The 15,638-nt window shown below is 38.7% G+C and overlaps 1 protein-coding gene across 2 annotated transcripts in view; it reads right to left on the bottom strand.

Annotated features, from left to right (window-relative positions):
- SIPA1L1 (signal induced proliferation associated 1 like 1) overlaps positions 1 to 15,638 on the bottom strand; it is an 81,585-nt gene that overhangs the window by 29,786 nt on the left and 36,161 nt on the right. For both annotated transcript variants that reach the window (XM_061347140.1, XM_061347141.1), the window contains exons 9-10: positions 12,148 to 12,420; positions 2,714 to 2,863 (exon numbers count right to left, since the gene is read on the bottom strand). In XM_061347140.1, coding sequence (XP_061203124.1) covers positions 2,714 to 2,863; positions 12,148 to 12,420 — 423 coding nt within the window. The remainder of the gene's footprint in view (positions 1 to 2,713; positions 2,864 to 12,147; positions 12,421 to 15,638) is intronic.

Genomic DNA, 15,638 nt, shown 5'->3' with positions numbered 1-15,638 from the left:
GTTTAACTAGACATTTTATATATATGTCATAAGAAGAAACCCACCATTTCATTATTTTTGAATTTCATTTATACATTCTACAATAATGTATTATATATACGTACCTTCAGATAAACTTCAGACAAACACAGGATAAGTAAATGAAACACACATATGTACATCAAGACCAATCTGGGTATTCTTGAAGGCAGTGAAGTTTTTGCCTATACCCAGCATAGGATATGGACCAATAATCTAGAAGAGGCAGCAGTTACTTCTCTTACCCATGTCTGACAGAGGTTGGACGCACACCCATACTTCCAGTCATTTAAGTTTCACAAACTTTCCAAATCTGTCATATCATGCAACAAGAGAGAAATATACACACAAATTATGCAGTTGAGATTTCCTGCAATGGGAAATCTCAGGGACTGGCATACCTAGAGCACACTGGAGCCTCACCTCAGGAAGACTATCTTCAGGATGTGGTGTCTGCTAAGCCCCTACTGCAGCCCATCCTTCTCTCAATAATCTTAGCAATTAAATGCTACAATCTCTCTCTCCTATTTTAGCAACATATATGGGTTTAATCACTGGCCGGCTCTACCTGGTATATCAAACATCACTACAGAGTTGCCCTGAAGCTGGTGTCTGAGATGAATCTCAACAGAAGATGCACATGGAACTGTAATGATTTTTAGTAATGTGACAAACATTAGTTCGCTTATCGAGACAAGAGAGTTTCCTTCATAACTGCATTTTTCCTTCGTAATTACATTTTTCATGCTTTCCATTTAGGCTGGCAGATGATGTTTGAAAAGTCTTGAGTAAATATGATTCATGTGTACAAGGACAGTATGGGAAGCAAAGTACTTTTCCTATGAGAACAGAACATAACAGTCAAATAACTGGAGTTTAATGAGTGATATTTCTTCTTTTTAAAAAAAGCATCCAGTAAGGAACATGCAAAGTTCATGCATTAATTTCTTCCTTCATTATTCCATTTAAAAAGTGTCTTCTTGCACCAAATTAAAACTTCAAAACCAAAGACTGTATAGGCAACGTATCTAGGACACATCTCCGCTGAACTTGCAAAATGCTCAAAGAATGCTATAGTGAACATGTCTGCATAATTAACTTGAAAGATGGAAAAGTGTTGGGATGGGTGCTGGCATGCTCTGAAGCCAATTCAAAACAAAAACCCCAGCATGTCTGGAAGTCCCTTTCTACTCAAGCAGTTATGATTGTGATGGTCTAAGGACATATGGGAGCAATACCTTTTTTGTAGAGCAAATGACATGGCTGGAAAAGAGCAGACAAGATATTGGGAGCACAAGCTGCTCTTCAGAATTCAAGGCAATAAATAAGTTCTGCTGGCATAAATGACCCAAGAAGTAAGCAGTGTGTAAAGAGGTTAAGTGTTTTTTCTGTCTGCAGAGCTCTGCACACACTTCTACTTAGCTTCCTTACAGCAAAGTTTAATGGGTTCAAAGCAAATCTCCTACTGTCTGTGGGACTTAAGCACAAAGCTAAATAATGACCTCAACAGGCTCAATAGTCTCATGAATCAAAGCCTTCATAGAGGTGCACAGCAGAAAAGAAATTAAAACCTCAAACTGAGTTGCAAGGAGGACAGGGAAAACAAATCTTCAGTGCCCTGGAGCAATGAGAAGCACTTGTCCAAACACATGGCCAGAACAGCAACCTCTAGACTAGCAGTCCTGGAGTAAAGGCTGGCCTTGATGATCTTAAGGGTCTTTTCCAACCTAGCTGATTCTATAATTCTATAGCATCCTCTCACAGACACCTAAACAGGCAAAAGATAGTGCCTTGTGCAAAACAGTTCCTAGTATTTAATTTTACAAATGATTTTTTTTAAATAGAAAAGAAGATACTTCTACTTTATACAAGATCCAAACCAGAATGAGTTACACACAGTGACCTGCAACACAGTTAAGACAGCTTGAGAGGGAAGCTTTGCAGTGTGAACTATCAGCAGTTTTGCCCCTTTATATTCTCTATAAGAAGCAATTTGGAATGTGGTAGACAGCTCTCCTGCTGCCAATAATTTTTTTTCCCTGCTTGGATATACTTGATTTATTGCTCCTTTCAGTGCTCTCAGAAAATGATACAGATTTAATTTCTTTCTCTGTAAGTTGCCCCTTACATTGATATTGGATCACTTCAGAGAATTTGAAGATTTCTGGAGAGCTGGAAGACAGCACCTTAAAACAGGATGACTGTGAACATGCAAAAAAGATGCTAGCTGTGGATTAGTTAGCAGTTTCTGTGCCTACACAGCTGAAGTCTCAGTTGCACTCAACACTACTTTGCTTCAACTATTAGAACAGACTGCGAAGTCCCAAATCTATTACCTAATTTGTTGTAGAATCTAAACCTGTGAAATGAAGCAATTTAAAACATGAAACCAGTACCTTTACTGAAGATTTTTAAGTAAATAAAGGTCCCTTTGTATAGTAACCTAAGCAGTTGTAGACTAGAATCAGAGAGGTTAGGTCACAAAGGGAAAAGGGGGGAGGCAAGAGATTTTTAAAACTTGACTTTTCCAAAAATTATGACAATGATATTTGAAAACAATCATGTTTTAATGTGTGCAAACAACAGCTGACAGGAGACTGTGGAAGCACTCCTTTAGTTTAATGTACATTACAACAAATGGAACAGAGAACAAAAGACTTGTCTAAAAAGAATATGAAAAGAGTCTGGTGCCTACCCTTCTGGCATAGATTTTTGTCTGTATGTGCCCCCACTAGAGCCAGTGTCACTTGAGGATGATAAGTTGCTTGGAGAATTACGGCACTGTTGTGATCTTGCTAAGGCAATGGATGAAACCGTGACGTATACATCAGAACCAGGAGACAATCTGTTCAGAGCAAACCACCCAGTCAAATCAGCAATATCATAGTGCAAAGCTTGAGGGACAACATCATGCAAATTCTTACATCAGCAAAGAATACAGCACCACAGAGACAGTAGAAATGAAGTCAGTTGAAGGATCAGACATTTCCCATTATTAATGGCGAAATTAAATCAGCTGTGAAAAGCTGGCTGCAGAGGGGGAAATGAAGAGGCAAGTGTGGGAGGAAAAAGTTGGCACACACTAGAAAAACATCCCAAATTCGAAAGTCTTGAGTTTTTTTACAGATTGTGTGTAAGGAATAATGAAGTACGACATTTCTCACCAAAATACCAAAGAGAACAAAATATTTCTAATTCTCAAAACAAACTCTTGCCTGGAATTTAAACTAACCATATTGAGCTGTCTATGCAAACTTTTCCAAGAGTATCAAGCCTATCTTTATGCCACCAAACTTGTCCACATTAAATCACAAGGATTAAACCTATAAATAGCTTAAAATCCCCCCCAAAAACTAAACATTCTAATATCAAACTATTTCAACATACCAGAACTCTGAAAATACAGACCTGAGTCATATGAAGCCTTCTCCTGTCAGAATAACCATACAGCAAATAAATGGGCTAGAACTGCAACACATGCACGCGGGCAGAATGGCTGGAAGCAGCAGACTTACACTGTTCCAACTCGTATATCCTGTTCTGTAGCTAGCAAAAGGCTTTTGCTTTTTGAGTTCATCTTTTGCTTTGTGCATTTTCTTTCCAAAAACCCAACTACATTCACTGCTGCTAAGCTAGTTTTATTCTACTTGGTGGTGACTGAAGCCATTCAGAACTTTGGCAGTTTAAATTATATCATCCATGAATATCAAAATCCTAACTGTGAATACAAACCTTGATCATGTGGTTTAGGAAAAATAACTTACACAAGTTAAACAGCAACTTAACCTTTATAATTACAAAATCATATTGACTTCAGTGAAACACACAGTTGTCTCAGTACACAACTTGGGTCTGGGGGTTTAGAAGGTCACAGCCTAGACACTTCGTATCTGTGGAGGAGTGGCAGATTTCAATCAGCTCTCATCACAATCGTGTAAGAACTTTTAAAGTTCAAAACTCTTTTGAGAATGATAAAAACCCCAAATCTCACTGATTTATGATTACTGTATGTATATATATATCTACCGTTATGTATATATATCCAAAGAGTGTATGTGTATATGTATCTCAAATGTGCATTTTACCCCTGAGTACTTTGCACAAAAGCAGTAAACTAACAAAATCTTAGGATGGAAAGAGCGGTAGGACTGGACTAAACATCCTGACCATCTGGAATTTCATAAAATGCATATGTCTCTCTTTCCCAGACAAGAAAGGAATGATCTAACACCTGACCATTACAATTATCATACCAAACCCAGTAATTCCTTTCTAGCCTATCAAATTGAATTTAACTTATCTCACATTTATCAAGCAACACTTCTCAAATATTTGATTGCAAAGAACATGGTTTAAGAGTTGAAAACCTGGGGAACCATGAGCCAAGCAGTGAACTTTCCTAGTGGCACTCTTATAAAGAGGAAAAAAAAAAAGTTCTGCCAACAAAAATACGTGCTTTCAATGACATTCACTCACTTATATAGGCACACACATTTAAAACTCAGTTATGCTTGCTGAGCAATACACAATTTAAAAGTATGACCTTTTTTCCCCAATACTAAATTAGAATTTATGGCAAGGAAACCAATTACTTCTCAAATAATTTCTGTAAAATGATTTCCTGTTGGAAAATGCTTACATTTTCACTTCAGATTCAGCTATGCCTTTTCTTTACTTCCTATTTCTTGCCAGAAAGTGACAGCACTGTTTAGAGGAAATGTCAAGATTTCAGAACTATGTCATGGAGTTATAACTTTTTTTACAAAGATGACAGTCCTCAAGGGCAAACAAAATTGTGTTATAAATGTGGTTTGAACAACACCAATGAACAACCAGTCAGGTAGGACATCCTATTATTTAAAGCAGCAATACATTTTGTCGCTACAGTTCACAACAACACTAAAAAACATCAACAGTGAAATACGTTTCATTCATTCTATCTTAAACATAAATAAGACAAAAGAACTTTAGAGTAAATTAGTTCAAATCGACTTTTTGAGCTGCTTTGAAATCTATTGAAAGGCACTTCCCAAGACAAAAGGAATATTGTGTTAGCAGCATGCCCCTATAGTTATTATGTGTTTGTCTTTTATATTTATAATTAAAGGCCAGACTAAAACAAGCTATTATCTATTTCAAAAGACAGCTTTAAGAAGAAATTCTGAAATGGTTAAGTGCATGAGTCCCATAACTGAATTTAAAAATAGGCCAAGCATCCACTGCATTAAACAGATACAATTTCACTGCAGTCAACTGAACTGGGATTACACCATGCATGATTTAGTTCTAAGAGATCTAGTTCATCCTGAAAGGACTGGTTGAATCTTGCCAAGCATGGGAAGAAAACCATCTTTTGTGAAGGCAGTGAGTGGGATGGGCATATGTTTATTTTGTTTAGCATGACAACACAGACATCAAAAGCATGCTCTTGCTCCCAATAAATTAATTTCCATGTCATCAGCTGTAATTTTCCTCATGTCTTCAGTATGTATAGGTATGTAATATACATATCATATGAAAAATGTCAGTCTAGCATGCTTTGTGCCTATGGCCTAAGGCAGTCTTTAGTTATATGATCATATATAGGTGCCACCTTCCTTCAGGACCTCTGTCCCATGCAGTTTTATTTTGTGCTACCACTTCTCCTCTAATTATTGAACAGCTTGGAAGAGGAGGCGGCACAGGCTGGCAGAAGAAAAAAGACAGCTTTATAGTCAAGGCATTTCAGTGCTGACTTCGCAAATGGAATTCTTGTGCTTAACTGTAGCACTCCAATATGACCACTGGGAAATTTGTTAAAGAAAACTTTTCAGTCATGTCACTAACTGCAAGTTTCTCAAAGGCCTTATTTGATTCCAAGGCCCCATCTACTTCCGAGTTGAAAACTTACCAAAGCAGCTGAAGTCAAGTGAAGCTGTAATTTGAATATATAAAAACTTAACAATGCTGGGCACACTTCCAAGTATGAGATGCCCAGAATAAGACACAGCAAATTATTAGAACACAATTTCTCTCTCTACTTTCGTTCTTAATCCGAAGAGGGCCAAAGACATCTCTTCTCACATAAGAGTTCTGGAAATTAAACTTAATTAATACCCATGAAGCATTCAGAAACTATAGTAATGGGCACCACTGTAAAGCTTGGAGAGGAATTAGTAATTGTATCTTTACAGCAGGATCTGAATGCCATCCAGTAAATAAGGGATGGAGTAATGACAAGGAAAATAAAATATTAAATAGCTCTTCTTTAATGAGCTGCATCCACTGTGTGAACTGAATGAGGCAGATGTCCTCTGTTAGAAGAAATTCTCATAATTTAATCAAAGGAAGCATCAGAAAATACAGTTACACAAGAGTTCTGAATAAAACTGCACAGCAAATCTTAATTCTGGCATGCTTATCTTCCATGTGATTGATTTTTGCAGTCTTAATAATACTGCAAGATGTGACAGTTCACTGAAAACACTGAGTCAATGCTCATGTTACAAAGAAACCAAACCACTCAAGACAGAAACAAAGAACATCAGCAATTTTGGGGAAGGGGATAGAGAATGAAACAGAAAATGCAATTATGCTGTTATGTCATAGCTTCTCATATACCACACTATATACCTGTTTAAATATTGTCCTTCAATTTGAATATCTCTCTTCAGAAAACGTGTATCATAACAAGAAGATATACAGAAGCAGGCAATGGGACAAGAGGTAAAGAATGACTTCTGTATGAAGAAAGAGAGTAGGCTATATGGCTCCACAGAGAGTTTTATCGTATCTGCTTCAATTCCTCCAAATGTGAATTATACTGGATCAAGCAAATAGCGATTATTCATTATCCCTCCTGACAAAAGAACAAGCAGTAAACTGAACTACCAAGAGCCCCATTAGCAAGCACCTGGATGAAGAGGTAGCATCCACAGCTGTTACACACAACAGTGAAACACATCTGGCTTCAGGCAATCTTCAATAGTATATAGTCAGGAGACTGGCAGATACGGCAAGAAGTCTTGCCTTCTACTTGTAAGCATTTCTTACGCTTTTCTCTGGTCCCTTCTGATGGACTCTCAGACAAGAGACCAGCTCTTGACATGATACAGCCTGGCTCTTCTCAACTGTTTCTGGGACACATGATCTTGGGTTTACAGCCAGGTGTACTCAGGAACCGTATTTTCCACAGCTACAGCCAGTTCTAGGTCCTGGCACCAGCAGGGAATGTGTAATACATAATCTCATGTTAGTACATGCTTTAATTTGTAAAATGTCTGAAAACTTCAAAATAGCTAATCTTCAAACCCTGTGAGTAGGCAATGTGTATGCTACAATGCTCACTTGACACGTAGAAAGATGAACACTGACGCTTGTTTGTATTAGGAAAAAAGTCACTGATCCAAAATAAGCAGCTGCAGATTAGGATTTTTATATAATGTCAGGACAGTTTAGAATCTATCTGCAGGAATTAACGTATAAACTATTACTGGGGCAGTTACTATCGCTGAGTACCCACAGGCATTGTTCAAAAAATTATGAAGTTTCAGGGCTATGCTCCAAAGTTCTCAGTGAGGACTTATATACTGTGGGATTTTGCAGCCAATGTTTGACTGCAGTCATGCCATAAATCAGTTTTCCATTTGGTTGAAAATATTGGCTGTACTTGGAAACTTTTTAGTTAGAAACTTAAGCTTTCATCTGGAACAGTGCTGAACTGCGCACTGAAGCGCCCAAGTCCAGCCGCATGCTTTGCTCGCTGGTTTTCACACTTCAGATGTTTGTTGAATCAAGTTTTAGTTAAGACTAGTTCCAATGTAAGTTAACTGAGAAGAGATTATCATCTAACACTCTCTCATCTCCTTTGCCTGCATTTTTTTTCTTAATAAGGTATAGAAACCATGTGTACACAATAAAAACTGACAATTGAGGCGGCGAGGGAGAATGCAATAAAGCTCTAAAATTACATGTTCTCCAATAACATTAACTCTGGCACACCTCATGTATATGTGGTTTATTGTTGTTTTCCTTAACGTATCACCTTGAGATTTACTCTGGGTTATAGCCTATATCGTGTCCCATATGGACTAATTAATGCTGTGAAAGAAGCCATAATTCAGAATTTATTGCATTTATATTATTAAATTTTTCATTCTCAGTGTTGCAATAACATGAGAGATATAAGATCAATAAAGTTTCAGGTTATTTTTCCTGCCTACAAATATGTGCATCTATCATGAACACATTCAAGGAGACAGGTTACTATGCGGAACAGGGAAAATTTAAGCATAAGTGAGTGAGTCGGATACATGAAGATCCTGCCCTGCGCCTTCAGAAACAAGTCTTGTGGCGACACAGAACCCTGGACAGAACCGAGTCAAACAATGGGACTCAATTCCAGAACAACCTTATAAACACTTGGGCCAAAGAGCACAGCACTGAGTTGGTATATCACACCCCCTATCATGCACCAGCCTGTGGGATGGCTACAGCTTATTGCACATGGAGAAGCCACACAACTAGGATCTTGGTTTTGCTGATGAAAGATAGAAGACAAATTTAAGTACTGTGCTGGTTAGGGACAGGACTGGGCATTTGCCATCTCGGAATCAGGGACTGTCAAGTAAGCTACTCTCCCACCTACAACGGAAGTCTCCACAGGAAGGCAAGATTATATATATGAGGTGAAATCCTGTTTCTCAGGAGCACTAATACAGCTTTTGTTTGATGTAGCATGTTTAAATGGACTAAAGTTTCACTCCGTATGCACATTTAGAGCCTCTAGCTACATAGAGTGATCATGAGTCAAGTATCACTGGTAGGTAATTCAAAGAGTTACACCTGTACTCCCTGTACTCTGAGAGCATTTTGTACTCAAAGGGTGAAACACCTGCCTGTTACGCTGGTTTTGTTTAAATTAAATCCCTCAAATCGTATGTCATGGATATACTGCTGATTTGTTAGCATTAAAGTGAATACTGTACCAGGTTTGATATGTCAGAAATATAATGCTTCTATTTCATTCTTTGAAATCCCACCTGCTGGAGCTATGGCTAATGATGGTATCAAAATTCTGTGGTCCTGGGCAACTGCTATCAGTGTTAGTTTCAAAAATCATCCCAGATTCAGAGCTCAAAGAGCCACAAGGATCAATTTACTATGGGTTTCTCAGCTGCCACGTCTCTTAGATCACAAACTATAGATTGCTGTTCCTTAGAGGCAAATGAGATCTGCTGTCATTGCATCCAGCTCAATAAACAAAGAATGTGCAGTCAGAAGGCAGGAGCACAGAGAGATAAATGCCAGCTCCAGCCCCAAACCAACTAAGTATTAAGTCAAACATCAGCAAGACTGAATTGTGGCTCAGCACAGAAACACAAGTGATAGTGTTATCTAGACCGCAACCAAAGATTAAAATTGAGGTTACAGCTATAATTTAGTAGCGAAATTATTTATGGATGGTGATCCTCAGAGGTTAGTTTCCAGCCTCACTGACACTTTTCAGAAGTGAATCGCTAATGGTAGCAAGGAAATCTAGGGTATCTGTGCTGCATTGTTACTAAGCCATAACAAAGGTGATTTTTTCTAAAACCCCTGAAAATTATTCTACAGACCAAAAACTTCAGACAGACTGAAGTATCTATCTTGTATATGGTGAGGTACTATTTATAGTCATGTTAATTAGAAGACCTTTTTTGAATCACAGGGACCACCAGTACAGATCCTCGTACCTATGTTACCAGGTTACCCTTGGTCCTCCATTTCTCCAACCAGCTGACAGCTTAGCAAAGAACAAACTGTAGAGAGCAAACACAGAAGAGCACCATTGCTGCTACTGCACCAGAAACACATAGATTTCAGCCCCTCCTGAGAGATGACTTTATGCCATGAAAAATGTGAGCTATTGGTGAAAAATTAAATGAGACAGCATTTAAAAGGGCTATGAAAAGCTCACCTTTGTTGATTTTAGGGATTTTATATAGTGAGAAGTATCTGAGCTTCTGCGAAAGCAAAACTTCTTTTATCATGCAGAGAACAGACTAATGAGACTTGGAGTGAGCTTACTGCCTTTTCCCCATCCAGTATTCTGTTAAAATGCCAAAAATATATTTTTCTTCACTTTGACTGGGAACACATTAACCTCATGCAGCTGCTGTTATATTTAAATTTGATCCAGCCAAGACTAACATGTTTAGCAGACAAAAAAGACATTTTTCAGGCCTCCAAAAAAAAAAAATAATTTCCAGCCACACTTAAAAGCTACTTTGATAATACACTTTTAGGGATGAAGAGATCCAATAGAGCCTTTTTTGAGTAACGATAAAAAGAATTTACTGACAGAATGTCTAGAGGAGAAGCACCCCAGCTACATGCCTTGAAAAGGAAGGGAATGGAAAGTCAAAGTATCACTTTTTGAAAATAAATACTGAGTATATGGAAATGCAATTTTCACTTTGCAAGCATTTGCCATGCCCTAAACTCCTCTTTAGCATTCAGTGACTGGATAAATCTTGGATGCTTTAGGTATGCAATGTTGCCCACATACAATTTTACACACAAGAAAAACACAGTTATGAAAACCCCACCTGCCTCCCAGTGCAGCCAAAAGCTCTCACTCCTCAGCACAAGTCATGGAACAGCCAGCTTGAGACTCTAGACAAAACTCTTTGATTAACGCCAGGAAGAGATAGAAGGATCTGGAAAAAGCAGCAGCTCAACTGAAACGGATCCTCTGCCATTGCCTTAAACTTTGCCCAGGTATTGCTATGCTTTCTGTAACTACAGAGTGAGATTCTACAGCACTGGAGAGAGCAGGAAAAAAACCCAACAATCCAAATTCCTATTCCTTCAAATTCAGCATTGGACTGTCTGCAGCTGTAACAGACAGATACAGCCTGAAGCCATGTAACTGTTGTGTTGGAACAAACATGCCATTAGAGAGCCAAGTCCAGTGTCTCCCTGACTTCTGCAACCTTTTTCACAGACAATCTTATCAGGCTGACTGTGAAATTATTAGTGCTTTCAGTGTGGCAAATTCTCTTTTGTTCTCACACTGACGGGAACTTTAAGTTTACACCTACTGAACTTATACAAAGCTACGACTGGGGGGGGGCACTTTCTAATCAGTTTGAGTGCAGAATTACAACAGTGTCTAATGAAAAAGGAAGTAAGAAAATGAAGTCCTTACCAACTACTAGAATTTGTTAACAATGTATCCTACACAAGTTTCAATTTCACCTTGGTACTTTCCTGGTCATGGCTGTAGCATCTTTGAACATTCTTTTTCTTTAAATTTTCTCCAATATGCATTTTATTTCCACTGCTTTGTATTTTTCAGCTATGCAAACCATGATCAGAATCTGTCTACAGCTTTTTTTAATTTAAGGAATTGTTCACAGTAAAAAATACAAGCTACAAGCTTGTTTCCCTCTCTTAATAAATGTAGACTCTGAGATTTGTTATGTTAATTCAAACAATGACAGTTCATTTGAATGTTATCAAATACACCTTTTCCTGTGAAACAATGAAAATGCTGTGAAAGGATGTGCCTAATACTTTTACCTCAATAATAATCACTGTCTTGTTTAAAAAAAACCCAAATACAACAAAAAACCCCCAGAACACCCTGGAAAAATGCAAACTTAAAACCAATCCTTTCTCTAGCCTAAAAAGTTTGAAAACTCCTCAATCAGATAAATTTGTTTTCTATGCTGGTCAGAATTCTCTTGCTAAACATCCTGTTAGATGCTATTTCTGCCTTGAGAGCTTCAGGCAATCCCACCAAGACTATAAACAACCTAAAATTTTGGTCTAATTCTTCAAAATAGAGAAGTTCTTCAAAATGTAGAAGTTCAGGAACACTTAGATCTAAAAATGTGATGGCAACTCATCTGAAACTTAAATAACTATTCAGCAGTTTTACAATATCATCCAATACAGGGAAGTATAGACTGACAATCCTGTAACACATTTAGTGGTTAATCATGCCAGGATAGGTATTTCCTCTTGGCTAATGTTTCACTCATAATCATGTTGCCTTATAACTAATTAAAATGAAGATTAAAAGCAGTATTCAGGTAACTCAGACAAATCTATTGTACTCTTTTCCAGACAAGATTTTGAGCCATTTGTGAAGATGACACATACCTCCTGCTCTCCAATGGGCGCCCATCACTAGAGATGCTTCGAGGGATGTTGGCTGCTCGTTCTGGAGGTGGGATTTTCCCTTCTCCTTTCCCAATCCTAGATGTTACTGGACTTTGTATCTGGGATGGTACCTGAGCCACGTGAGGTCCCTGTCCTTTGCTTGCATTTCGCTGCCATTTATTATTATTCCTGAAGGGAAATTTGAATTCATACGGCATTCCTTCATTCACTTTGTATTCCATCACTGGCATACGGTAGTTTTCTGAAGAACTCCTGGAAATGAAGAAATTTAATATGCTGCTATAAAAAATAAAATAAATATATCCTGCTCACAAGGACAGAAATCTGAAGACAGAAGCTGAACCAATTCTATGAAACAGTAAATGCAAGATTTTGTTTTTTATAAACTTATTTAACAGATTTTAGAATCACAGATCTATAGAATTGGTTAGCTTGAAGAACTACATTGAGTTGGATCATTGAGTCCAACCATTAACCCAGCACTGTCAAGTCTGACAGTAAACCATGCCCCCAAGCGCCACATCTACATGTCTTTCAAACACTGCTAGGGACCGGGACTCAACTGCTTCTCTGGGAAGCCTGTTCTAGTGCTGGAAAAATCTTCTGGTGAAGAATTTTTTCCAAATATCCAGTCTAAATCTGCCCTGGCACAACTTGAGGCCATTTCCTCTCACCCTATCACTTGCTCTTCTTGGCAACCAGGGCACACTTCTGGCTCATATTCAGCTGGCTGTTGACCAAAACCCCCAGATCCCTTTTCCACCAGACAAATTTCCAGCCATTCTTCCCCAAGCCTGTAACACTTCATGAGATGGTTGTGACCCAAATGCGGGACCTAGCACTTAGCCTTGTTGAACTTCATACAACTGGCCTTGGCCCATCGATCCAGCCTGTCCAGATCCCTCTGTGGAACCTTCCTACCCTCAAGCAGACTAACACTCTCACCTAACTTAGTGTTTGTCTGCGTATTTACTGAGAGTGCACTTGATCCCCTCATCCAGACCATTGACAAACACATTAAACAGAACTTGCCCCAGTACTGAACCCTGCGGAACACCCACTTATGACCAGCTGACAACTGGATATACTTCATTCACCAAAACACTTTGGGCCTAGCCATGCAGCCAGTTTTCTACCTAGGAAAGAGTACATCCATCTGAGCCATGAGCAGCCAATTTCTCCAGGACAATGCTGTGGGAAATGCCATCAAAGGCTTTACTCAAGTCCAGGTAGACAACATCCACAGTCTTTCCCTCATCTGCTAATTTGCTCACCTTATCACAGAAGAAGGTTAGGTCAGCCAAGCAGGACAAGTCTTTCATAAACCCATGCTGACTGGCGCTGATGACCTGGTCATCCTGTACATGCTGCACAATGGCACTCAGTATGATCTGCTCCATAACCGCCCCAGCAGCGAGGTCAGACTGACAAGCCTGTAGTTTTCTGGATCCTCCCTCTGGCCTTTTCTGCAGATGGGTGACACATTTGCTAACTCCCAGTAAATTGGGACCTCTCTGATCAGCCAAGACTGCTGAAGAATGATTTGAAGTGGCTCAGTGAGCACTCCTGCCGGCTCCCTCAGTACCCTGGGTAGACCCCATCTGCCCCCGTAGACTTGTGTGCGTTTAGTAGTGTAGCAGGTCCCTGACCATTTCCCCTTGGGTTACTGGGGCTTCATTCTGCTCCTCATCCTCATCTTCTAGCTCAGAGGGCCGGATACCTGAAGAACAACTGGTCATACTATTAAAGACTGAGGCGAAGGTGGCTAAAAATTGGAATGCCAAGCCCAAAAGATGGCCATTGCTTCCTGAGGAGGTACAGGAACAGGACAGCATAAAAATTAAACAGGTCATTAACGAATGCAGTTCACATAAGATATAGGGCAAACTTCTGTATGCACTTAAAATGAAAGATTTGGAAAATATATGTGACCTTCCATTTTTGGTGAGGATAATTTTGGCATTTGTCTTGACAAATGTATATACCTCTATTTAAGTTAATTTCTTATTGTGATTACTTTATCTACACATCATTATCTAATGGGAAGGAAAAAGAAACAATCAATGCAACACTTCCTACTTCTAAATCATCCCCTAAGTGATTACACCATTAATTTTGACAAGTATCACTTACCTCTTCCCAGCTAAAATACAAAACAAAACAGGTAACTTGTTACCTGTTTATGCTGACATTAGAAAGTTGCACAGTCTAATAGAAGTAGGCAAAGTGTAACAGCTGGTTCTGAGCTCTTACTGTCCACAATATTCATGTTTTGTGGTTTTACTTTGGCCTACCCTCTAGCCTTGACATGCAATTCAAATTACAGTCGGAAGGCATGAGGTGTGGTGTGCTTCTGAAGCACACAGTTCAGCTTCATTTGAAAGGAAATGCTTGTGTGCTCTCAGGCCACTCTGTGATGTGAACCACTGCACAGCAGATTGGGATAAATGGGAGATTTCATTTTAAAGTCCACTCACAACCTAACTAAAATCTTTATTCCCTTCTCTCTTCATATTTTGTGTGTCTGCTATTATTTTTCCCTACTGATTACACACTCTAGTAGTTTGTGTTTCTTTTTTTCTTTTCCAGACATAGTTACAATTTGAGAAGCAAGAATATACAATATCTTCTTGCTGCTGTACCATTAACTTCAAGGTCAGCAATCAGTCCACTAAATGACTTCAGTAGCAATGTTAAAATGGTCATGTAGAGAGATATAACCATAAAAAGGCCTGCCTCTGTAGGGCATTACATTATGAATTAGAGTATGCGGATATAATTTTGTATCTGCTACTGACCTTGTAACATGTGCCTGCTGGCAAGACATTTAACTGCACCCCTGCTCTTCCTCCAAGTTCATGCCAATCATTTCTTTGCTAACCAATTTATTAGGATAGTGACTGATTCTCATCTGAACGTACTATACCAAGCAGAACTGATGTTCATTTTAGTTACAGTCTGTAGAAGTTACTATAGTAGAAATACTAAATGACCTCCAGAGGACACAGTGAAAGGACTCCAATTTTGGAAAACTGATTGCCAAAAGAGAAATTGCTCTGTGCAAAGACTTCAGTAGACTCTCTAGTAACATATGTAGAATAGCTACAAATTCAAGACATAGTTCCCAAACCTTAATGATTTTGGATACAGCAAACAGGACCAGGAGTTGCTTTATGAAATTTTATAATTAGGCAATAACGCACCATGAACATTTGCTCACTTGTCGCTACAAGACAACAAAACTCACTGATGTTGAATACGGTATTCCAAAAAGTGCAGTAATTTCTCTTACTGCCATTTGGATCCACTAAAGCTAAGCCTGCTTTTGGCTGTACTTAATTTAGTTCAGGAATAATAGGAGCTGTGCTTTCCATATATATTTTTCTGCTCTAATACTTTTGCTGTGATTGTGGCCGAACTTTCCATTTGCTTGGGCTGCTAAATACTGTACAAAAGCTTTCCAAATACCT

Source organism: Neopsephotus bourkii, unplaced genomic scaffold, assembly GCF_033783945.1.
Source record: "Neopsephotus bourkii isolate Nb327-2 ecotype Australia unplaced genomic scaffold, CSIRO-AGI_Nbou_v1 NB_301, whole genome shotgun sequence".
NCBI lineage: Eukaryota > Metazoa > Chordata > Aves > Psittaciformes > Psittacidae > Neopsephotus > Neopsephotus bourkii.
The sequence above is the reverse complement of the archived record's forward strand: the minus strand, read 5'-3'. Positions and strand labels throughout refer to the sequence as shown.